The sequence below is a fragment of the Chlamydotis macqueenii genome, chromosome 5 (genome assembly GCF_036417535.1).
Source record: "Chlamydotis macqueenii isolate bChlMac1 chromosome 5, bChlMac1.mat, whole genome shotgun sequence".
In the NCBI taxonomy this organism is placed as follows: domain Eukaryota; kingdom Metazoa; phylum Chordata; class Aves; order Otidiformes; family Otididae; genus Chlamydotis; species Chlamydotis macqueenii.
In genome coordinates this window covers 8,655,001-8,681,544 of record NC_141560.1, presented here as the reverse complement: position 1 = coordinate 8,681,544, position 26,544 = coordinate 8,655,001, and the positions used below count along the sequence as shown (strand labels likewise).

The following is a 26,544-nucleotide window of genomic DNA, read 5'->3' as shown; positions in this document are numbered from 1 at the left end:
CAAAAGACTTAAGAATATGATGACAATGGACCCAGTTTTAGAAGACCTCAAGCTAAAATAATATTTGCAGATAGCAAGCACAGGAGTGCTTATAGGTCTCAACACACTGGCTTCTATTCACTCTATTTTGTATTACTGATCTTAATTAAACTATTTATTACTATGAATTTGTCTTCTAAGGTATCGTTCTTACTGCATTAAAATGCAAATACATAATCTTCAAAATTATTTTAATGAAGGAGAGCATTTAATTTTCTAATTGACTTCTAAAGTATTAAAATGCAGAAAACATTTGTGATGGCTGCAACCAGGAATACTTTTCAGTGACCGGATAAAAAGCATCGACCATAATTGATCATGTTTGCTACCAGGATTTATTTAAACAAAGCATCAAGTAACACTTTTTTTTCTTCTTCTTCTTCTTTTTTTTTTTCCTTTCCTCAAGGAGGGTGGGCGTGCAGGGAAGGAAGGGGAAGCGTCTCCTCCACATCCAGCATATCCTCTGACAAAAGCAAGAATGTGCGACACAATGACCGGCTGTACCACGCTGGTTTTTTATTCAGCTGGTGTTTGCAGCATATTAGCTCCCATCAGGTCAAAACACCACCCAGCTATAATGCTGGTTTTGCTGACATAAGCACCAAGATTCTGATGCAGAGATAAACTTCTGTATTAAGCAGAGAGCCAACCTAATCATTTCCTCCTTTAAACAAGCTTTAAGAAGACCGTTAAATATTTCTTTTCACAAGCATGCAAGGATCACTGAAGGTCAAAGACATCAGAGGTGTGATCCCCTTCCTTATCGTCTCTCCTTTGTACTTCTTTCACTGGATGGAGGCCTCTCTGCCATCGCATTTCCCTCCCCTCATCCATCACCCAGAACTCGTCCTGGCGTCGTTCCCCTCATTAGTCCCCATGTCTCTGCCACCACGTTTCAAAGCATCGCCCCCTCTCAGCGCTGCTGGTAAGTGAGGGCTTCCCTCGTATTTTCACCCTGGTATTACTGATGCCTTCAAAGCTCTTCTGCTCCCTGCTTTCTTTCCTTGTTTGACCTTTACTACAAGAATGTCTCCTCACTTCAGAAACCCCAAACTGGAACCTAATGACTAAGAGGACAGACCATGCAATTGATTTTATTATTATTTCTATGCATGCAATAACAGACCACTATTACATGCACTAAATATCTGGCTCAGATGCTTCTGCTGTAAGTATTTCTGTGTTACACAAGGCCCTGACATAGTCATGGAGCACAGGACTGCCAAACAATAAACACCTCTTCTACCTGCCCGTAACAGAATTCAAGCCCACAGCGACAAAGGCTGCAGTGGTCCTAATCCAGAAGCCCACAGAGTGAAGCCTGTTCCTTCCTTTCAAAGAGGGACTGTGATGACTGGTTTTGGCCCAACACAGAAAGGCATGATGGGCATGGGCAAAGGATTTCCAAAATTAAAACAACCTAGGTGCAATAGCTCTATTGAGTGTAAACTCCATGGTTTTCAGCAGTCATACCCATCAATGTCCTTTCAGAAAGAACTGCCTAGAGAGAGATTTGAAACACTTGGCTCTGTAAAGCAAAAAAAAAGTATTTCTGCAAGTCAGATTTCAGAAGAGGGTTATTTTGACCTTTACTGTTCAAAATTTCCCTTAAACGAGGAAAACAAACAACAAAGCTACCAAAACCAGCCAAAATCTGTAATCTCGCTAGGCCATCTTGTGACCCTGTGTCCCCCCCTCTATCTGCAGATACTTTGTTTAATGCTGCATTATGGAAAAGTTGACAATTCCAGCCACCTGCTGGGTACCAACATCCTGAGGGGAAAAAAGTTGGTCACCCCTCTACACAAAAGCTAGTGAGATTTTCGTCAGCGAATTCAATGGGGCTGGATCGGGTCTCCCCTTGCCAGAGCACCAGAGGTCAAATACTGTTTTATCCTGAGTTAGTAATAAGTTAACAGAAAAGCAGATTTTCAGAGTGTGCAATTCTTAAACAAAACATTAGCCTGAACACACACACATGCAAAATTACAGCCTTCCTGCTTCTTTTGGATGATATATTTAGCAATCCTATTAGCTGGAGAGATCAACATTCTTATCTGAATTTCCAGGATGCTGTAACATGCAAAATTAGAGCAGCTCTCTTAAGTGGGTCAATTATCACTACTGCACTTACAGCAGCGTTTCCCCTCCCTCCCTGCAGCAGCCATAATGGGCATTTAGCACAAGGATTTAAACAGTAAGATGGTGAGTTGACACACACCACAATGCAATCTTCCCTTCCCCATTTAGACTTTCACAATCTTCAAGGAACAAAGAAAATCACCCAAGTATAGAACCTCCACATTAAAATTACAGTCTCCCTGTGGAAAGCTTCGATGACTTTCAGCGACAGGGCACGCTGCAGGATAACGCTGTCAGCAATCACACGCGCTATTTTCCTGCCACATCTGAGTCATGCGCAAGTAAGGTTTATGGCTTCCCCTTCCCAAAGGACAAGGGGAGAACCTGAGGGCCACTAACCATCTCCCCAGCCCTGTCCCCTGGGTGCAGGGCCATACAACCAGTTTGAAAGGCTTCAGGATATTTTCTTCTCAAGAGGGAGTTCTCTTTAAAAGACAAATCACCAGATGAAAGTGGAAAAATTCAAGTACCCAGCATCATTTCAGATACTACAAAGACATCCATAGGGGACTGACAGATACGCCAAAAGCATGCTGGGCTGCATCAAAAGGAGGGTGGCCAGCAGGTCGAGGGAGGTGATTCTGCCCCTCTGCTCTGGAGAGACACCACCTGCAGTACTGCATCCAGCTCTGGAGCCCCCAACATAAGAAAGACATGGACCAGTTGGAGAGGGTCCAAAGTAGGACCATGAAGACGGTCAGAGGCCTGGAGCACCTCTCCGGTGAGGACAGGCTGAGAGAATTGGGGCTGTTCAGCCTGGAGAAGAGGAGGCTCCAGGGAGACCTTATAGTGGCCTTCCAGTACCTAAAGGGGGCCTACAGGAAAGATGGGGAGAAACTCTTCAGCAGGGCCTGTTGTGTTAGGATGAGGGGTAATGGTTTCAAAATAGAGGGAGGTAGATTCAGAGTAGATATTAGGAAACAATTTTTTACACTGAGGGTAGTGGAACACTGGCACAGGTTGCCCACAGAGGTGGTGGATGCCCCATCCCTGGAAACATTCAAGGCCAGGTTGGATGGGGCTCTGAGCAACCTGATCTGGTGCAAGATGTCCCTGCTTTTTGCAAAGGGGTTGGACTGGATGGCCTTTAAAGGTCCCTTCCAACCCAAACCATTATATGATTCTATGACACAGGACCTAGGGAAACACAGGCTGTTCTGCAATACAGCTGAAGCCCAGGCAAGACCCCGAGAATGACACAGCCCCGAATCCTCCTGCTTCACTGCCCCACTGCCACGCATCCATGATGAGCACCGGGCAGCACCCAGGAGTAGCCCCTGCAGTAAGAGGATGCAGAGGGGAAAAGAATGGAGCCACACAATGGAGCATGGAACATCAATGAGCACATGAGAGGAAAATTTTACTCTCCCACCAACGGGAAACATGAAACACCTCATTCTCTCAGCAACATACTTGCTTTACACATATCTCTATACGGCAAAAAAGGGTGCACTGCAAGTGAAAAATCATATGATTCTCCTTCTCTCTAGGGAAAAGGAGACTGGCTATGCTGGCTTCAGGTCATGAGACCTGCTGTTGAAATTCAGCGGTTCCAACGCTGGCTGGAGGAGCGGGTGACAAGGAGACATTAAGGTGCAGAAATTAAATTTCTATTGCTGTCCCTGGCTTCTCTCCCCCCTACATCTCCAGAATTTTCTCCTGTGGTACCAAATAGGAACGATCACACAAGCCAAGCGTTACCAAACACACAAACTATTTGGAAATAGATGCAAATAACATGGGGCAACAACAGCCACACTCTATTTAAGATGGCAATTTTTCATTAATAGATTGAAACTCTCCCAGCTAAAACCTATCCACTCAAAAGTACACCAACTTTAAAAATTCATTTTGAAATTAGGTGGACAAGGCCTTTCCAAGACTTCAAGTCCAAGCAAGTGCTTCCTTAGGAGGCATTTCTTCACCAAGAGTGTGGTCAAACACTGGAACAGGCTCCTAGAGAGGCAGTCGATGCCCCAGGCCTGTCAGTGTTTAAGAGGCATTTGTCCTTAACACATGCTTGAACTTCTGGTCAGCCCTGAAGCAGTCAGGCAGCTGGATTAGGTGATCATTGTAGGCCCCTTCCAACTGAAAATATCCTATTCTATTCAACTTTCCATGAAGGAAGATCTTGGCATCCTTTACCACACACACACACACAAAAAATCTAGTGAAATGAAGTAATGTGCTTTTGTAAATATTATATGTATTTTAACTGTGCAATTTAAAAATCAATTTTTAATCTCTTATGTCCTTGTCACACTCAACACTTGAGCAAAACACATTTTGAATGCAACTGTATTTAATCAAAAGCAAAAGGTCGGTTATTAAAAAGAAAGTCCTTAACCAAAGAGAACTAGAAACTGGTTTTATTAGCTTCCCTAGCTAGACCTCTAAAATTTTATTGTTTAAAGCGTAATTTCAAAAGTTAACTTTTTAATTGGGAACACTAGGGTCTGCTGGCTCCAGGAAGTTTTAGTAGAGGTCAAAAGATTGCTGGAGATCTAATTTTTCATTTCTAACAAAAAAGGAAGTCTTGCCCCTTTCGTTGCAAAGACAGACCTTGAAGTGTTAGTAGGGAAACAAAGAACGTATCCATCAAAGGCTCTCATGGCGAGGTTACACAAAGCTTCCCAAGACTGTATGGAAGCTGGCAGAGCCTGCTAATGCTGGAGAGGAAATTAGCTGCACTTCTCTTGCAAAGATCAACAAGGCAGAAAGGCTCAGTAGCTGCTGCCTAATCCAGGATTAAAGGACCAGTTCCTGACTCCACCACAGATTTTCTGGGTAACTTCGAATGTGTCACTTAGCCTCAGTTCTGTACCTGGAAACGAAGATAAATATTCTCAACTTCCCTTACTGTGACATGAAAATAAACACATTAAAGGAGAAGGCATTCAAACAGCTTGGCAATAAAGTGCAAGTACTGCAGACAAATAGGAAATAACAAAGTACCACCCCATTCAGGGAGGAGATGCCCGTTTTTTTTTTCCCAAATCCCTCTTGCCTGCTGGGATCCTGCGATGCCTTCATGATCTTCCCTCAAACAAAAGGGAAGAGAGGCAGAGGAAGGAGGGGAGGAAAAGCGCCTTATGCTTTCCGACCCAGCGCAAGTTTACATGTAAAAGCCACCAAGGCCCCAAACTTTCTCCTGTCAGCCTTCTGCTCCCCATGCTTGAATTGAAGAGGTTATTTTTCTCAGACATTTATCAGAAAGGTTCTTCTGCAAACAACTCAGAGGAGAGGCCTCACTTGGCTGCCTTGGACTGACCCCAGGAGGACCTCACCTCTTTCCTCTGACTACACACAAAGCCGCTGAAGACCACACAAATAACCTGGGCAACCTCGACCTCCGGAGTCTGCCCCAGCCTCACTTGGTGGGAAGGGCTCGGCGAGACCGATTGGGCTTACCGGAGGAGGAAAAACCTGCTTTGAATTTACCTCCTGAGGCAAACAGAGGGATATTTGCACAAGATAGCCGGTGAGGGAGCTTTGCGACGACTCTTCTCATGTGGAAAAGGTTTTATTTACTATGCTCTGACAAGACAGGATTTGGTTTACAACTAAAGGGTGCATTTTCCAGAGAGCTTCAAAGGAAAAGAATAAATAAATAAAATAAAAAGGTGCATGTGTGTGGGATAAAAGACATTTACCATATAAAATGTTGCTGTAAAAAACTCCAGGTGGTAGCACTGGAAAATATTACAAACAAAATAGTGGACAGTCACTTGACTGATGATTAGATTAGAAACAAACTGATTAGAACAAACTGATGTAGCACCTGGAAAATCCTGGCCAGGCTCTCATTGTTCCCGAGTGACCCTAGGGCAGCCACAGGTTACAGCCAAACCCGTAAGTCACTGAAACACCCTGCCCGGCTCTTCCCAAGTTCTCCCTCTCTCGGGAACCAGGAGCAGCTAAAGAGCCCTTTGTTTCCATTCAAACATATGTAGGGGTGGAAAAGCTGTTCAAAACATTAAAGGGAAACAACTGAGGACTGTTACTATTCCAAGAAACAAATTAAGAGCCAGAGTCTGAAATGCCAGGAGCGCTGGCAGTGCCAGCTGAAGTCAGATGTCACTGGAAACGCTCAGCATCGCTCAGCCCCTGGGAGGGGGACAACTGGGTCCATCAAACTTGAGAATTTAAGAATCACTGTCTCCTTCAAATGTGTTTTTTACATTATACCTTTACTTCTGACACAGATATTATAGACGCATTTTATAAAGAGAATCATTAATTAAAGTTTTTATAGGTAGCTCATCAAAAGGATGAAACACCTCCCAATTCAGCCAACAGCTAGTAAGCCACCTTCTTTAAAACATTAACGCTGACAAGCCGTATAAGCAAATCAAATGAAAAGCTACGTCAAAGTTGCTGCATTGTGGGGTTTTGTGTCAAATAAGCTAATAAAAAACAAACTGATGTAAAATCAATTCAGATCTCAAATAATGTATTAAACTTTCTAAAGAACTATAAATAAAAGCTGTACTTTATCTACATTTTTTTAATCTGAAAAAAAATAGTTCTAGAACATGAAAGTTTATTTGTGTTACTGGAGTATTTTGCATTTTTGCATTAATTAAACAATGCATAAGAATGAAGGAGAACTTAATGTTTTCCTGTTTCAGGCTGAGGTTTATTCAGGCATAATTCAGACTGCACCAGTGCACTTGGCTACGATTCTCCTCACGTTTTCACAGAGGCTGGCTGGCGACATGTACATTACGAAAAAAGAAGAATAAGCAGATATCCATGTCAGATAAATACATTCCACTCCTTCAAACTGAATTCAATGCAGACACAATTAAATTCTGTTTTCTCTCTCCAAATGCTTCCCACTCCTTTGGTTCTGCCACTGGAGAGAACACAACATTTCTTGCCACTTCAGCCCCAGCTACATCCCGCTGTACCTCCCCAGGCCACATAACATACTTCACTCCTTCTACCAGAATATTTTTTAAGAAACACGCTGTCTTCTATTTCAGAGACCAATCTGTTCTCAGCTAATCTCTCTTGCCTCTGCGACTCCCAGTTCACTCCACTGGTTCACGTGGGCCACTTAAAACCAAGGTGTGGTCTCTGAGGTCTGATGATGCTGCTGCCCTTCGCTACTTCTTCCACCTTATCTCTTTCCTCTAAAATACATTCACCAATCTTCAGTCTTTAACTTCCTTTTCTAAATTTCTCGATAAGAGTTCTGTAAGCAACGCAATGATAATGAACACTTTAAACTCAGTAAATCTACTTAGCAGTGTTATATAAATCTTGAAGTGTTACAAGTACTGTATATACTTTGTAGAGCATATTTCTCCTCTTTCCATGCCATCCTCTGTTGGCTTCTCCAGAAGACCAACACCAACTGCAAGTTTATTACCCTGAACATGCATCTTCATTCTTGCTAAAGCACCTTGCCACATGGCCATCCTCTACACCTGCTCTTGGTCCCTCTGGACCAAAGGTCCTGGAAACAATGCCTGCCTCCTGTAGCACATTTCTATGTTGCCAGATCTAGGCTGGAAACAAATATAAAATGCTGATAAGGATCATCATAATTAATTTATGGAGGCTTGGGTGTATTTTAATTTCAAAGGTCAGCAATATGCACCTGTGGCTCTCACGTTTTCAACTTTCTAAGGAAATGGTAAGATACCAGAAAAGGAACTTACATTTCAACGTTCAGAATCCATAATTTATTTGGGGTTCATTTTGCAAACTACACTGGACCTTAAGTACTAAAAGATAAAACAAAACAAAAACCCAAACAGCAGAACACAGGCAGAAGCTGAACTCAGGCCCCTAAAGTAACACAGTTAAATTCTTAACTACAAATTAAGTTTATCTAATGGATTTTTTTTTTTTAAATCATCACTAACAAAATTGAGCCATACACTTCTTGATTCCCAGGTGGCACAGTAACCATGCGAATGAAGATGGAATACTTTGTGATACTGATATAGAAAGACAGAGCCCATCTTTGTAGCCTTACTCATACTTTAGTCCTAATATTTTATGTGAAGTATCACACAGGATATTATCTCCATTTAACAAAAAGAACTGGGAAATGATTTTAGGTATTTACGAAGTGTCAACCAGACCAGTACATCTTGCACATAACTGAGATACATGCTGAAATACTTTAAAGAAGGGTATGTCAAACAAGTAAAGGATTTTTTTTTGTTTGCTAGAGAAAAGTTAGCCACACTTGCTGCACAGATGGCTGCTACTTTACAATGTACCTACTTGCCTATTACAGTTTATACTGCTTTGAATGCTTTTTTTTATCACTACTAGTGGGGAAAATGGATTTTGGTATTATGGCAAGGCTATAATTCAGTAGTATCAAATAACAACTGTCAATAAATTATTTTAAAAACGTGACATGGGCATAAAAAAATATTGGCAATGCTTTTAGATCAATAGTTCACACAGAGACTTTACATTAGAAAAGATCAGTGTGACAGGCAAGCCTTCCTTTTAATTCCATTATTCCTGCAAAACCACATTTTTTAAAACATGCAAATGCAATGACCACAACACTACCATAAAGCACTAATTTTAGAATACTGAATGTAGTTTCTGAAACTAAAAAAAAATCTCAGTCTTAAAAGGAAAGCTAAGCTATTCAGCTGCTAAAATACATAACGAAAACAGCAATCTAGAAAAAGCACCAAATCAAATAGAATACTGGTGATATGCACACACTGCTTCAAAGTAGAAAAGAACTAAAGTAACACAAAATTGTTTGATACTGGACTCCAGCAACTTAAACAAAACATAAAAGAAATAAAAATATAAAACAAATACATTTGGATGGCCATCAATATTTAAAGCTTACATTTGAATTAAGTTGTACGATGCAAAAGCAGGGATGGTCTAGAGGCAAGGAGTACTCACTTGCAACTCTGGTCTGTGCACAGTCCCACCTCCAGCCACTGATTTCCTGGATGATCTTTGAGCAAATTTTAGAATTTATCAAATGCTTTTTCCCCCAAAACTAAAACAAGAGTTATACTGTCGTTCCCACAGGCATTAAAAGATGGAAAGGCAAATATCTTGATGGAAAACTCTCTGGAACTCTGATCTGTTCTTTAATGCTGACACTGCAGCAGGCTTGGGGTCAATTGTCCTTTGTTTTTAAAAAGTAAACCAAAATAATAACAACAAAAACTCCACACAACAAATAAGTAAGCCCTTGCAAAGCACAGGAAAAGTACAATTTTATACTAGAAGAAAATGCTGAGAAAGAAGAAATTCTGAGTTATTGATGGGAGGCAGAGCGACATTTACAGTTCCTTGTAAATACTAAGGACTGTACATTTAGAAAGGGAAAAAATTTACTTGAACCACAGGAAAAAGTCGCCTTCACTTTATTATAAAAGCCCAACAGTGACACAGTTAGCTCCTGAACACTTACCTTTTCAAATTCAGAAATAAGGTCTAACTGGGACGAGTGACTTGCTGAAAGAATGTCTTATTTATTTATTTTTATTTGTTATATGTGAAAGGATACGAGGAGTTCCTTCTGTCCTGCACACCAGGTAGAGACATGCAGCAATTACGTGGGTCATCTTTCTCCCCCGGGTTAGGTGCTTGCTCACAGCCATCTTGAAAAAATTAAAGGCAGTATCCAGGCAATGTTGATTGAGTTGAAGCTGGTTTCCCAAATGGTGAATCTGACGTTTCCCTAGAAGAATTAACAAGGAAAAATAAAGTGCTTAACAATTTTGTAGTTAATGTTCTTTTGTGTTGGGGTTTTTTGGGTGGATTTTTTTTTATAGACAAAATTGAGCGGGTAGATTTTGGATTTCATCTCTGTGTGAAATACAATAACCTCTCAAGTTTTGGGAACTAGATAAGCCCTCAAGGAAAGAGGCTGTGCTCTGGGTTTGCACATGATCGCCATCGATGCAGAGGCACTTCCTTCCTCTGAACACTTCCGCACCAGAACCTTCATTTAAGGTTTGACTGCCAGACTGCCGAGATCAGTCTGTGGCTTCAGGAAAACAAATGTGCCTTCACCCTTAAAGAAAATGATTTTTTTTTTTTAAGTGTGTTTCGGATGATTCATGGCAGGAAGTGGTACAGCTGCTGGGACAGATGCGGGAAGCGAGGTCCAGTCCGTCCTCACAGCTCCAGCTGCGGAAGAGCGCACCGAAAGGACAGCTTAAGAAAAAGATGGGGGAAGTCATGAGGAAACAGAGCACTGAAGTTCCTCAGCACACGGGGTCAGACAGCACATCAAGAAAAATCCTTTAATTCAATGTGCCGGGCAGATGTTTCCAGTACGTGTATTTACAGGAAACACTCGTCTGTTCCCTTCAGAGATGTCGTAAGTAGCTCTGCCAAAGGGGGCTTGACGCCCTCCACGCACCTCAGCCACTATCGCTCGCAGAAAGTGATGGCGACCACGGAACGCTCACCAAAACACCACCAGCATCTGCGCAGACTGCATGTCTTAATTTTACGCAAACCCCTACACCATCAAAACTAATAACGTGGTTAAAATGCTTAATGCTTAACCTTTGAACAACCTTCTGCCAAAGACATTGCTACAATTCGGCTTTAATAAAAAGTGACTCCAGACAGGCAGCCAGGGTCAGCAGGACTCTGGCCAAAGAGGAGCTGCCCCAAAGCGCCAACTTCTCCTTCCTGCACAAGCGGCAATCGGCGCACTCGCTGATGAGATCTCCTTTAGGGCACGTTGGTCACCCAGGCGCACCACACTTGGGTGAAGCAGTAACAACAGATGAGGGATACGTCACCTCCCGCGGGAGGTGTGGGTGCAATAAGCTACTCAAGAGTAATCCAAAGCCCATTAAGTGAATAGTTTTTCCACTGCAATCAGCAGACCCTGGACTGGTGCTCATCAGCCTCAGTCTCTCACATACAAATACTGCATCTTCCCAAAATTAGACTAGTGTCTTAATTTTGGGAACTAGTGCTCTTCCTCCCCTGAATTTTATTTCACACTCCGCAATCCGTACACTGAATTGGGCTCAAGGCTTCTAATGCTCTAAAGCAAGCATCAGTTTGTTCTCATTTGGGGGATAGAGGGAGGAATTTACCTACCCTTGAGTACTAAAACTAAAATTTTTGCAGTGGCAGCAAAGCAGCTTTCCCAATTGCTCCCGTCCCCGAGCAAGCCCACCTCAGGGGTCAGCGTGGATCAGCAAGGCTGTGGAAAGCTGCCTCTTCCTATCACCTAAGCTTCCTATTTTATATCATTCTATTTCACTAGATACAGATGTGCAACCATTAATAAAAAAAAGACATGCCCATGTACCTCTCCTTCAGCTGCAGGGAGATCCAGACCAGAATCACCGCAGCAGCAAGCGTGCAGCATTCCCTTTAAGTAAGACGGGCCAATTCAATGTCTCAAAGTCACAAACGCCGCTGATAACAAGGAACAATTTCAGCAGTTTTAAGGGTTGTCTTAATTTTGCTTTTAAGTAAAGCTTTTGTAAAAACATAAAGAGAAAGGGGCCGCTATGCCAAGGAAGAGCCACACGTGCTCCTGAATGCTCCCTGGCCTGATGGTGGAACTGGTCTGCAAGGCCCACCAAGCCTTGGTGCAGACCACCAAGCAAGGAGGGGTGATGAGGAAGCTTCCCACGCCACCAGCATGGCAGCAGGTGACGTGGTCCTGGGCACACACCAGCAAACAGCCCAAAAGAGCTGGAGATGTGGAGTTAAGAACGGGACAAGCATCCATGAGGCTTCTGCCCCAGCACGCCCCTGGCCCGTCCCCATTATGAGGCAATTCTTCTCCCAAGAACACTGCTCTCATTCAGGGCTCCACACCTTGGAGGGCACTTCAAAAACAACATACCAGAAGTGAGAAAAATAACACTGAGGAAGACATTTCAAATTGATTTATTTCATAAGCTATTTTTGCCACTGAGCTGGTCCCATCCCCAAGCTACCATTAATATTCTCTGAGTATTTAACCCTTTCTTAATTTTAAATGCTGAAATATAATTCATTGTAAGCTATCCCAGGTAAAGAGTATGCTTGAGTAATACATGTTTTTTTCAGCTGAGCTCTTCATCCAGCATCAATATTTTAAAATGTGATTACTTTAGGGGTGACCAGTCATTGTCTACTTACAAATACAAAAAAGATCAAAGAGCATAGAAAGCTATTGCCCCATCCCTAGAAACATTCAAGGCCGGGTTGGATGGGGCTCTGAGTAACCTGATCTGGTTGGAGATGTCCCTGCTCCTTGCAGGGGGTTGGAGTAGATGGCCTTTAAAGGTCCCTTCCAACCCAAACCATTCTATGATTCTATTTGTCCACTTAGGAAATGTTATTTATTTGAATGTTTTTTATGCAGTCTTCAGCAGGCCAGTGAAGGCTTAATTCTGTGTGCTAGTATTCCCTCAAGCTGCTTTGTAGTATTATGTCAGTCATATAGTTTGTGGAAAAATAAGACAACTGTTACACTGTCACCGATCCCCAAAATGAAAAATATAACAGTGGACAAGAAGTACCTTAGAAATTATGTGCCTCTTGATTACTAACTTGGTTTTGTCCTTATCTATTATGAGAGAGAAAGAAGTGTACTGCTTATAGCATCATCTAAGATAAATATTTACATTCTGTAACCAGTCTCCTATTTACTAAAGAAAGATCAAAAGCTTTGCTGCTCCCCCACCACCCCCGCCCCTTGAATTTAACATGACAACAAAATTCTATTTTTCTGGTATCTTATATAACACTAACACACACACACACACACACACACACACACACACACACACAAAAAGCCAGCAAAGTTAGCACTAGCAATCGTTTCCAGATTTCTCCACAGGGAACACAAGATATCTTGTACTTCTTCTGGTTCCTTCACAGCTTCAAGAAGCATCTCCATTCAAAAGAGAACTCCAAGAAAAGGCAGGGATCGGCCAAACAGCTACTGCACTGCAGTACAGCACCAAACAGCTGTATGTGCCCTCATCCCAGCCAGATGACAACCAAAAGTATGTAAATGCTGTGATTTTCAACCTTTTCTGCCAATCTCACGAATATGACATTTCCAGAGCTGAAAAATGCATCTCCATAATATTTTATTTAACTATAAATAGGGTGATTTAATCTGTTGGTATCTGAAGAGCAGATATTCATACTTACAGAAACTGGGCATAAGAAAATAACCGACCGAAATAAATTCTCTATCCAATGCTCCAGTTACTGTTGACAAACATGAACAGAGACCCAAATACCCAGCCGTACCGCCAGTCCTCAACACGAGGAGTCCTGATAACTGCGCAACGGTAGCCACAAGCCTTGCCAAGCATTCAGGTACCTTCTCGCAGGGGTGGCTGCTCCCCCAGCGACACGGCCAGCGCAGGGAGGAACTGCGGAGCGGCTGCAGGGCTGGGAAGATGAGCAATTCCCTCCAGCAAACCTACAACACTGCTTTGTGTCTATCGGCCCTTGAACGTGCTCCCACTCCCACTGCTCCTCGCTAGCTGGGTGGTATTTTAGAGCCTTCCATTTCTTGTTTATCTCCTGACTGTCTCTATGGTTTGCTCTAGGCTACCAGCGTGGTTTCAATCAGCCCGAACTGCTGGGGAATGCCCTCTCCACCGGTTTGACCATATGGTCCCAGTGTGCGGTGAGCTGGTCCAGCTATCTGCAAGAATGCAATGAGCCTTATGATCTCAGCCAAAACAGTGGGAATACCCAACATTACCATGCAATTTATTAGCAATCTGCTCAACCCGGTATTCACCAGATGACATCGCAGTGTTACCAACTCATCAAATGAGCTGAACTGCTCCACTGGATGGAAAAGAAAAGAAATGAATCGCCACACCTTTAAACCCTGCTGTGCTCTGGGTTACAAAACAAAACTCAAGGTAACGGCTTCCTTTATTACCCATTTTAGCCAGTAAAACAATTTTTTTGAAAGTTTGAGCGGGACACAACTCTAAAAACTTACAACTACTGTCTCAGTACTATAAAGGAATATATCATGTGGAAGAGTCAGAAATAAATATTGTATTTTTTTCCTAATGATTACATAGAAGACAAAATATACAGAGGTAAAACATATCCCTTAGGAGGCGCATCTTGTAACTTGCAATACGAGGTGCCTCTTTTGGGCCTTACAGGTTTTTGACAGATCCTGGGATTCTTTTTTGAAACCACAAGAAATAGAGCCTTTAAGGTCAAAGCTTACGCTTCATGCTGCCCTGGCAATTCAGTGATGGCATTAAAGTGGTGTCTAAGTATCTCTGGGAAAAGAACAAGGAACAGTGTCTTTTTAAAAAGGCAAGACAAGCTCATCAGCAAGGTTACAAAAATCCTCCCCCTTCCCTCACCAGTAAAACAGTAAAATTATTCTCCTTCAAAGAGCAAAAGAACAAAAGTCTAGAAACTACAGAAATTTTCTGACATACAGGACGCACACCAAGCAGTTCCCATCTGTTTCTCAAAGGCTCATGACACCGTCGGGGCGGAGGGGGAAGCAGGGGGAGAAGAGAGAGAGAAAAGCTCGCGCTTCTGTAAGCAACACACAAAATCAAGTTCCCAGGCTACCAAGTAGTAAAGTTTATCACGCTCCTGAATCTGCATCTAAAAACAAAAGGCCCTTTTCAGTTTTTAGTTCCAAGCCCACTAAAAAAAAAAAAGTGTTTCTACTCATCTACTCCCAGCACGCTGAAAGAAACACCATCATCTTCTCAAGCGATGCCAACCTCAATGCTTTGAACTGGAGCACAAGACCTGAACTGACAACTTCAGATAGGACTGCTGAATGCCACTGTACTTTTATTTCAGACAATTTCTATTCTTTTGATGGAGAAAACAGTGGTTATTACAAAACAAAATATGTAGGCTAGAAATCACTGTCACAAAAATAGGTTTGCAGAAAACCGTGGTAACATTAAATGCTTACACAAGAGGCAGCTGGTAGCAAAACTGCAGCTTAAGTTATAATAGGAGCAAAATAGAAAAAGGGAGAAAATGAGATCCATTCTTTACAAGCAATTTTCTTTCTTTTATGATCTTGTTACTACAGAAACATCTTGTTCTTTTCCCGTATTCAAGAGGAATTGTACCTTTTTTGGATCCCTTAAAAGTCAGTCCTGTCGAGCAGCTGCAGTGGTATATTACTCTCCTCTGGCTTCTGCCTGCTCACCCGCAGCCCTCCCCTCAGCCTGACAGGGACCCTAACGCTGCTATTTCAAAGTAGTGCTTTTCAGTACAAAGTATAAATTTGCAGGGAAATAACAGGCAGTACACAGCCAGAGCTCAAATGAATTGTTATTATGATACTCAACTGCACCATCAAAATCCAGGCACACAGATTTCCCCCCCTTTCTGCAATTTACTTGAGAGGCCCTGGAAACCAGCACTACCTGAACTGGGCAATGGAATCATGTTAACAGCACTAATCCTTTTTTTTTTTTGCAAAAAGGATTGTTATGGTAACAAACACTAGAGTCTATTAAAAGAAACATTTTGGATGGTTTTTGCTTGGGTATTCATTTCCAGAATTTGAATTACTTTACTGACTGAATTTTATGTGCAGATTTTATTCTGCATTTGGTTTTTCACCTCTTTTATTTTATTGATTTGAAAAAAAGCTCCCCAAATGAGCTCCCAAAAAGGGGAAAAGAGCAGGTTCTCATGTGCGGGCATCCCTGCGTGCTTCGTCATATCCTTCAGTTTCAGCAAGTCCCAGCTCCAAGCCTGAATGAATTTCCTGCTCTTTGCTCCGTGCCAGGCTCCTATGTTATTTGTATTACAAATAAGTAAAACAAACAAACAAAGCCACAACAGGGAAAGTCCAGGAACATCAGCAGGGCTACTCTTAGGAAGGCTGGTCCCAGAAGTCTAATCAAGGGCAGAGTCCCATGATCAAAGACAAGAAAACATGTAAATCCCAAACAATGGGGGAGGCAGGGAGGAAAGGGAGGCCGCGGGCGCAGCCGTCACACGCAGCACTTCCAGCAACGCGCACGGTACCGTGAGCGGGACGGAGCTTGATCTCTGCAAGCCCGTAATGAAAAAGGCCAACGAACAGTAAAAGTAGCAGCACAGTAGGGCACGACAGCAGTGCTGACCCAGCACAACAATAACTTTAATTTTATTAAGGGCAGCTAAGAGTTATTCCCAGTAACACCTAATTGCCCATGAGGAAAGCGGTGAACACGCTGGCCTCATTCCCACGCTCTGCCTGACCTCAGCCTAGCCCCAAACCCCCACTTCACCACTGTCTAATTGCAGGAGCACCGCACATCCCCTGACGCGCGCTCTTCGACGGGAGAACTCCCCAGTTCCTCCACGGGACGCGTCAGTCCCCGGGCTCAGCAACCCGGGGTCCGTGCACACTCGGATCCCCTCCGACTGATGCATCCCTGTGCCTGTGTCACCTGGCAGACCTGTTTTGGGGACTGCCCAAGGGGGTAGGCTCTGTCCCTGTTGTCTCAGCAGAATAAAACAGTTCCTGGCCCTTTCCCTGCCATGTTCCACCAGCTGCGCCAGCCCAACTGTTTGTGGGGATGCACAGTAAACTGATCCTTATTAAAAATAACCCTGTGAAATAAAAAAAGACTTAACCCAGGCCTGTTTACCGAAGGATTGATGCCTCCACTTTATCTCCTTAGAGCCAGGACCAGACTATCTCAGCACAGAGACCTGTATTCAATTTCTCTGCCTGCAGACAACAATCCAACCCGTCCATTTTCCCTCCCACGAGAGCGCCCCAAACTACCAGGTGCAGCTCCCCATCCCTCCCGGTAAAGCCCTTCCACTGCATGTCAAATGTTCATTCATTCACTCAGCTAAAGAGAACTAGCATGCATCTTTAAGATTAATGGCTTAAAAATAGATAGTGGTCACTACTCCAACCCCTTCTTAAATATTTGATACTAAGCTACTTTTCTTTCACCTAGCAAATCTGCTGTTAACATCTCTTCCCAGCACTTATCTGTACTTCTTTAAGTATTCATTCCCTCAGAACTGGCCCTTGTATTCCATTAACGCCAAAGCAGGCCTGCAAAGCGCCCACATAGCTTCCCCCACCCCTCTCCTCAAGTACTTTTTCCATTCCCCGATTATATGTACCACTCCCACATGGGCAGCCTCTTTGCAAATACAGCAACTTGCCATTTGAATTAATTTGCCTTACCCAGTCTGAAAACTTGGCACTGTAAGCAGCTCCTGTTTTTGCATTCAGTTCCTGGAATTCCGCTTCCCTTGCAGGTGGTAGGTCCTTCTACTGCTGCCATCCCATTCCCATTATCCATCTAACTGCTACCCCTGCTTCAACAACTACAGACTAGAAGCCATACTGTTTATTCACAGGCTGCACCTAACCTATTGCTGATCTTGTCCCACCATCCTTAGACAGCTGCTTGCTTGCTTCTTATCCTTGCTTAATTTTTTTTAATACAACTAAAGAACTTCTTGCTAACAAAGTCCTTACTGAACTTCACTTCTAGTGTCAAGAGTTGGAAAACCATAGGCAATGCTGGCATTAAAAAAAAAAAAAAGAAAAAAAAACAATAAAAAAACTAACATTTTGGATGCTACATTTTGGTAGCATCTGAAGGGATGGGATTCACTAGCATCTGAAGGGATGGGATCATGACAGTTTTAAGTCAAGCTAAAGCCCAAGTTGTTGCTGCAAACAGCGTTCCCACCTTTGGCACGACATTTACGTGGCTGCATGTTGGTACAGATGAGGGAACTTGCTCTGCTGAAAATCAGGCCAAACAACAAAAAGTTAAATTTTCATTTGGACCAATTCCCTCATATAACTCAACAAGCAGCCTCCCAAGCCCGTCAGAACATGGCTGGGGCGAGGAGAAATGCTGTCAGCAGCAGCGTACACGTGAATCAACTTAAAGCGAATGTTGAGACTGCAGCCTAAATGGGTCAAAGAGAAAAGCACACACCACCCCTCTGCTTCCCCCGCGTCCCTGCTACTGCTCCCAGCCCTCCCCGCTCTCCTGATACGAGTGTGCTGACACAAAAGTCTGACTTACCACAGTTTAAACAAAGGCTAACATGTTCATCAGTTGTTTGTATATTAGAATGCTTCGGGTCATTAAAGATTAAGATTGGAAGTAAGCAAATAGGCACTTTTTTAATTCCAAAAGTTTTGGAAACTGTGTTTTCTACTCACATAAGATTTGCAGCTGTTTCAAAGTTGAAACAGCTGGCAGGCTACACTTCTGGCAAGAACTGTAAGCACATGTATGATTAATGTAGCATAGTCCTTACCTATCTGACATCAAGGGTATTAGCAAGAAAAATTTAAGATACCAAGAACTTTCAGGCACTGGTAGCTTTTGAGAATGCAAGATTTCCTTCTGAAAGCATCATCAATTAGGCTTTGCTTTAATCTTCCTCTGTTTTGTTTGGACAGTGATTTTTTTTTTTTTTTAAATTACATTTTAAATGACAGTTATTCTTAAAGATACTTCTACATCTATATACATGTAAAGCTTTTTCCTCACAGTTATCAATTACCAATTGTTACTCTTGTCACAACAAGAAATGAAACATTTCTGCTGTCACATAGCATTACAGCTGATCCAAGCACTACCCTCAACCATCCAAAAGAATTTCTACATCACTACAAGGGAAAAAAAAAAAAGAAAAAATTTGCTCATGACATAATCTGACAGTTTTGAAAAGATCACTTTTTAAAAGTTTTAAAAACCCATAATTCTAGCATTATTAGTGAGATCAGAACTTGTTTCATACCTGCAAAGCAAAAAGCATTTAACTAACAAGCAACTGTCATCAATCTACACAGCTAGAAAAATTCAATAATGCAGCACAATATAGGAAAAAAAAATAATCTGTGGCCTACTGGTAAAAGTTATCAGAATCTTTAAAAGAAAACAAAAATGAAGACTCAACACAAAAGGATCCATTGCTGCAATGGAAAACTTTACTGATGCGAACAGCATATAAATCAGCGCAACGTTATCTGCTCGCTGACAGCAAGCTCTAGTGCCTTCCCTGCAGATCAGGGCTTTTGCAAGGCAAAGAAGACTGAAAACTGACAGGAGCCATTTTTCAGAGTCTTGCGGACTCCACGGAAGCAGGCAGAAGCGCTGGGAGCCGAGGAGAACGCAGGAGCCGAAGGTATTCCCTGGCCAGAACGGCCACGGGACAGGGAGAAGAGCAGAAGTAACTGAATTATCGCAATTGAACAATTACCATTTCTTAGCTGTACTGCAGCTACTATTAGCTAAGGTCATGCATACTAAGATTGAATTAAAAAAGAAATTTTAAAATCTTCCTGTTTAATCCACCTTCCCTGCTATAAAAGCCAGACCAGCCCTTCCCTTTTGCTGTCAAGTGGCTCCTGCACATCTCTGTGCACCTTCCCTGCTTTCTTTAACCACCTTTACTCCTTACCTTCTATAACATGTCTGAGAATTTACTTGTCCCTAGACACACGCACATCAATTTTCCTCCCCTAGAGTTCAGCCCTGCTCCTCGGCACGCTAGTTGTTCTGTCAAAATACACCCATCGGTATAAGTTATTTCCACTCTCCATCACCTGACTGTGCACGCAGGAAAGACCTTACTGACAAACTAATACCCGCTCTGCTCTCAACCTGTACTCGACTTCTTCGGGACTGAAAAAGGCTTGTGAGCCCAAAGCTACGTTTGGGTTCTGGTTTTGGGTAGTTCTCTTTTTTTTTTTTTTTTTTTTCTTCCCTCCCTTCCCCCTCTAATTCTACATGCAAAACTAACAAGAGGCACTCTGTCACCATCCAGACCTTACCCAATTGACAGTCGAAAAAAAGACATATGACACAGTCATTCCCAAAGTAAAAAAAAATTCATAAATATCAACTAATTGGCAAATTTCTTAAGTCATCTCAAAAAAAAGGAAATACGGTGAGAAGGCATCAAGGGAAAAAGGATGCAGAGAGAAGTAGTTGAGGGGGGTGAAGAGAAGGCGGCAGTTATTAAAGATATCAAAGGGATAAGAGATAAAACATGATCTAAAAACGGAAGCAGAAAGAGAGAAGCATTGAAATCAAGCTGGGAAAGGCATAGAACCGTTACAAAAGCAAGAAAGATTGTATTAGTTTAACAGTTATTTAAGGTCTTTTTATATGAAGCCAACAAGAGCGGTCAAATACTTCTTCCTTTTATACAGAAGGGATAAGAAACCTGGCAGTTAGGTAAGAGAGCATCAATCTTTATCCAAGCTGCAGCTAAAGAATGAAATTCAGCCCTTAGTTTGTCCCTGGCAGCTGAGTCCATCGGCTACAGGTAGCAAGGAAGGAGTACGAATCTGAGGGGCCGCTCTCCTTTACCACTGCAACGGCCTATTTAGACCAGAGCTACAGCTGCCCCCGATCATTTTATCTGTGTACTGCCCACAGATGATGGAAGATGTTATGGACAGCACTTCTGCCTAAACTTTGCATTTCCTTTCTTTTAAAACTAAAAATAAGCGAAGGTTGCCACAAATCTCAGCTAAACAATGTAGTGAATCAGTGATGCTATTTATCAAGCCAGTCTCTTGTTATATCTGCTTCGGCTTGGAGTTGAAAGGAGATTTACGTTTAAAAGGAGAACACACATATTTCAGGAACAGCCTTGTATTTCTTTAAACAAGATCATTTATGCAAGTCAGATGTACAGACTGTTCCAGTAAGGAATTAAAATTACGACGTCATCTATGTATTTCTACAGAGCCAACATGGTCCTCTTAGAATTTGGCATAATTGAGTAATATCTTACCTGTATGTCCGTGATCCCTTCCATTTACAGGAAGCTACTCTTGACATACGGGATGTCATCAGCAACTTTTCTGGGAGGAGGAGGGAATTCTCACTAGATTTTGCCCTCCTTCCCCAGAACTCTAATCACCCTAGAATCAGAGATGCAGAGCACGGTGGGGGGATAGGAAGTGGGTGTTCAAAGATCCAGAGACTGAACTTAAAGCCTTCACAAAATCACCAAACACGATTTGTTAAGAAAAGCACAGAAGATCACTAGATTTCTGTTAGATAATATAAGTTTAAGCCATGAATAGATATAAGCGTGAGTTCATGTCTAAGGACTAATAATGTAAAATTAAAGGAAAATGTAAGCACCATGTTAATGGGAACTTGCAACAAAACTCATTGGACCTCATAATAGTTTCCCAAGGGAACTGGTGGAAACCCCCACTGCTTGGAATCTATGAATCCAGGAAGGGCAAAACACAAGAGAAAATGCATGACACAGAATGAACTTGTATAAGGGAAAATGAGCTAAGGTGATTTCCTAGGTTAAAGCAAGTTCTTACGCTTTGCAAAACTGTAGAGCTTAAGAGAGCGACTGCTTTGCATGACAGAATCATTCTGTATTCTGAACGTACAGAAAAGGGGGGAAAAATCCCCCCACTCCTTCCTCCCCAAGTAGCCATCTCTGCTGACCCCGTACAACAGCCTTCCAGCCTGCTCGCGGTCTGGCAGCGGAAGAACAAAGACCCAGTGTCGATGCGACAGCCCAACCTGACCTGTACAGCAGAGCCTGCCTCTTAATTTTTTTCCCCCATAGTCACCACTCCATTCCAGTTTTCCTAAATTAAATATTGTATTAACATTTTGAGGGGCGGGGGCAGAACCCACACCAAAAAAACTCAACATTTGTTCATGCAACAAAGTCTGAGAAATTTTGTCCATAATCAAATCACAGAATAACAGAATGGTTTGGGTTGGAAGGGACCTTTAAAGATCATCCAGTCCAAACCCCTGCAAGGAGCAGGGACATCTCCAACTAGACCAGGTTGCTCAGAGCCTCATCCAACCTGGCCATGAATGTTTCCAGGGATGGGGCATCCACCACCTCTCTGGGCAACCTGTGCCAGACTTTCTTTGCCCTCCTAGATGATCCACTTGCCTCCAGAGTGCCAGTCCTTAGTAGTTAAAGAAAATTTCAGGGAAGCACCATTACATTTTTCTGTTCTTTATATGTTAAACCTCAAAGATCAATTACAACCGACTTCTGTGCAGTGTGACTCCAAGATAGGACGTGAGATCATCCATTAAACATACATATCCAAGACTAGATGCATTATTAATTCATTTTCCCCTAGGTAATATGGCACGGTGAAAAATAGCTACCAGAGAACATACTGACTAAAGACTTAAACAGAAATCAGTGGATTTATGTGACGATTGCTATGCAGCGACCTAACGGATCTCATTAAAGGAGACATGGACTCTTCTCCCCTGATACCGTCACTGCTCCTACAGAGCAGACGCTGATGTTCAACACGAGGAAGAATATTGATTGCAACCTACCCCAGAAATAGTTCTTACACCAGTTGTGACAATGATCTATCTCAGTTTAATATTGTCTGACTACAGACAGGTCTCAACTTTATAACATTTTTCTGATTAGTGACAGTGTTTGGAAAAATTTTAAATAAGTTGGCTATAAAACACTACCTGGCTCAGAGTTTCAATTGGGCAGGAGCTGTAAACAGCAAAATGAGTGTTTACTGTTGTCCCCTTCGACCTCGTGGAGCTACAATCAAGGATGGTGCCCTAAGGAATCGCTTAACATCAGCATCACCTTGAACCTAACTAACATACTGCTTTGGTAGAGTCCATAGAGTAAATTCTGTTTACTGACTGCTTTTAAGATCCACAACAATAAACACACACCTCCATCAACTGCCTGCCTCAGATCTGTTTATGCTACTAACAGCTCCTCACCGAAACCTCAGAAGTTCTACTGCTACATTAATCAACCTCAAGGACCACCACGCTTTTCCTCTGCAAAACATCTACAATCTGGTCCTTCCTACCTTTTGTATTTTACTCTAGAGTGTTAAGAAAATTAGACAGGCAGATGAAATTCCGCCTAGCTTTGTACAATATGACTTTATGTCCACATATCCACGGCTCCAGCAGCTACAACAGCAACAGGACACACTGAAGTTAACATACCTGAATGGTCTACTACGTTATGTAACAACAAGTATGGGTGACGCTTTGTTTAATCAAGTTTTTATTATTTTAAGTATTCAGTTCCTATTGAAAGCCATGCTCCTATAGATGTGAAGCTGAACTTGGCACAACCAAATATTTCTGAGGGACCCAAATCAGTTGTGGTTTTAGCTTCTGGTAACTGTGCCTCTTACCATTTTGAAATCACAGCACTCAAACTTCAACAACATTCTATTCAAGTGGCTGTTACTATGTTGTCTCCCTTTTACGTTTTCCACAGGCTAAATCAGGAATGGATATCTGACATAAGGATCCTTCTTCTTAGCTTAACAGTGAGCAAGTATGTCTGGAGGAGATGAAAAACCACACACGATTCTCCACGTTGAACCACGGAGGCAGGTAGCAGTTCTTCACTTCTGCTGTGAGATGTAGACAAGACAAACCACTCCAAATGTACTCTTTGAAGAACTTGATTTTTGTTTCCATGTCACCACTTGCACTCCCTTATGTTCATCTTTATCTTCTGCTGAGGTTTTCTTAGGATTATATTTGGCATTTAATATTCAGTGTCACCGTAATCTCACAACTTGACTTTCCTGACACAACAAATCAATGTTTCTCAGAAATCCAAAACAACCTCAAAGCTTTATTTTTCTGTGTTAAATATCTCGATCAACGTCAAGTTTCCTTTTCTTCTTAAAGCTACTATCAAACACTGCAATGATCTTGGAATGAAATTTCTTGTATATGTCAGATCAAAAAGTAAAGAGCAGAGTTGGGGGGAAAACAAAACTGCCCACACATACAGTAGGAAAACTGTCTAGGTAACAGCAAAAAGAGCGTGTGAGCACCGCTATAACCCTTCAGAAGGAACATTACTTTTATTCCCAGTTCTCCAGGATCTGAAATAGGGCACAAACTACCCTTGAGGAGACCATCTGCCATCAATGCATGGTAGACTCACTGTGGACCGAGAATGGAAAGAGACAGAAGTATGTTTATGATCCACAGGATGTCTAACAACTTTATTTTGACCAAAGCTACAGATACCCATTTGCTCTCAAGAAAGAAGCTGGCAGCAAGCAAGAGTTAACTTTTAGTATAGGGCCAGCTGGAACAACACGGACCACTCAGACAACAAACGTCACCTCACAAGCACCCTGGATGTGTTCCAAAAATCACTTGAAAAGTGGTATTCTTTCTTGACACGCTCAAGGACTGATTCAGCTTGCACCAGAAGCAGTATTTTTTTTTCTAGTGCATGTTAGGAAACATAATTTCTAAATCTGCTTTGAAATCATTTTGAGGAGTCTCAAGATACACATTTTCCCACAGTATTATTAAGCAACCTTGTAAGTTATTTCCCTTGTATTTAAGCCTAAAACCAAAGATTTCATGCAGCTAAAAGTGTCAGATTATTTCCCCAGCTCCTACCCCCCAAAAGAAAGAAGCCTTTAGATACAGAAATATTTTTTTAAGGTGGAAAAGGACTATATTTGCAAAGCTATTCACCCACATTAGTACTGCTCTGAAATCCCTTACAAGATTTCAGCTGACATTTGATAATTTTATTTCTAGCTATTTCCCTGAGCTCACAGAGCTTTCACATCCAGGGAAGCACGCAAATATAACACCTGCTTGGATTTGGCAAGCTGCATGGGGCTCAGAATAATAAGGCAACCCCTCTAAAACCGCCCTTATTTACAGATGCCAATTTGCTGACAATAGGAAGATAGCTGTGCTCACCTTCGGAAATGAGGATGAATTTGGATTAGCAAGTACTGAGGATTCATCTCACATTTAAAATGGAGGCTAGTAGTTAGAGAGGAGTGAATAATAAATTAGGAGCTATTACTGATTTACTGGCTTTTGCATATAAAGTCCGCTTTCCTCGCTTCTCTCTGCAGCAAACCCTGGGTAAGAAACAGGAGAGAACACACAAAAACACCAGCCTGAAACTAGGTACAACTGGAGCAGCTGGGGCTGTACTTTCCATCATTTTTATTTTGTAAAACCATTGTCCTAATTTTTTAGTGATTAAAAGAAATCTACTTTCTTATTTTATAAGAAATCAGGCAAAATATCAGAGGATGAAACTTCCAGAGACAGCTGAAAGGAGAAATCCAACATCCCCCCACCCATCCATCCCATCAACACCCCTTGCACCAGCGCCTGGCGCTGTTCATTTTGTGCTGAGCCACAAACCAAGGAAAAAAAGAAAAAGCAGTCCGTTTTCTACCAGCATCAGCCACAGCAAGGAAGAGAAGCGAGACAAGCACTGGCAAGAAGTACAGCACCAAGCCTTGAGAGCAGTTCATCCAGTAACATGCAACTCATCTGATTTGTTTAAGAAGCTACAAAGAGTTTGCAAGCAGTAGTTTACAGCTGGATGTGTACTCCCTCAAAACAGGCAGTATATGTATTCCACGAGCAAAGACATCAATCTCCTAACCTAATTTAGACAGCGCCTTTTCCCACGTAAAAGGATTTCTGTGCATCTGTCTGCGCCTGCACACATGCCCAAAGGAACCAGAAATGCCCTTCTGCATCCAGCGGCTCTGCAAAACCCTGAAAATAAGCACCAGGCTGACAACGAAGGCTTGTCACCCACGCTTCAGCACCCATGCTAACCCAGGAGAGAGTGGCTGGAGACTCTGCAGTATTTAAGTCTTCCTTTTAGGCAAGATGGTGTGACGCTTTCTAAAAAGGAAGAACATGGAAGATGGTTGTGTGTTATACATCAATTTTGCAAGGACAGGAAAGAAGCCACCTGCGGGTTCAGACTTTCTACACTGAAACCCCACCCCTCACACCAGACTTAACAACCAGTGTCTGGAGAGCAACCCATTCTCTGAAACTCATCCTAAATGGACTACAAAGCAAAGTACAAACTACCGAACCTTACACAGCTCCCTTCATGATTCATGATTCCTACCATAAAAAAAAATGCATGGAATGCTTTCCCTGAATATTGATTTATAAAAGCAATCAAAGAGCACACCTAAGGTAGAACATAAACACTACTCATATACGTTCTCTCTAATGAATGACAATAATCAGGAGAACGTGTGTCCATTCCTGTACATGAACCCAGCTCTGTGTACACCTCCAGAAACTGGAACTGGATTCTAAACTGCTTTCTTAATGGTATGTATTTCATAATATTCTACCCAAAAGTACTACTAATCAACTGTGTGGTTTTAGAGCACATAAGGGAAGAATATACAGCATTCCTCTAAAAATCTCTTTCCTAATTGATTTTATTTTAAAAAATTATTTATATGCTCATTAGCATAATGTAATTTCTTAGAGAGTCACATATTTGAATATAATTAGCCATTTGTTTTGTTGCTAATGACCTTTCTTTGACGAAAGATCCAGTTTGATTTTTCTATTACTCAAACTTAAGAGAAGCCTCTTTGGGGTGAAA

The 26,544-nt window shown here is 42.1% G+C and overlaps 1 protein-coding gene across 2 annotated transcripts in view; it reads right to left on the bottom strand.

Annotated features, from left to right (window-relative positions):
* BRF1 (BRF1 general transcription factor IIIB subunit) overlaps nt 1-26,544 on the bottom strand; it is a 176,886-nt gene that overhangs the window by 122,115 nt on the left and 28,227 nt on the right. For both annotated transcript variants that reach the window (XM_086749971.1, XM_086749972.1), the window contains one exon: nt 9,695-9,868. In XM_086749971.1, the coding sequence (XP_086606097.1) occupies nt 9,695-9,868 (174 nt within the window). The remainder of the gene's footprint in view (nt 1-9,694; nt 9,869-26,544) is intronic.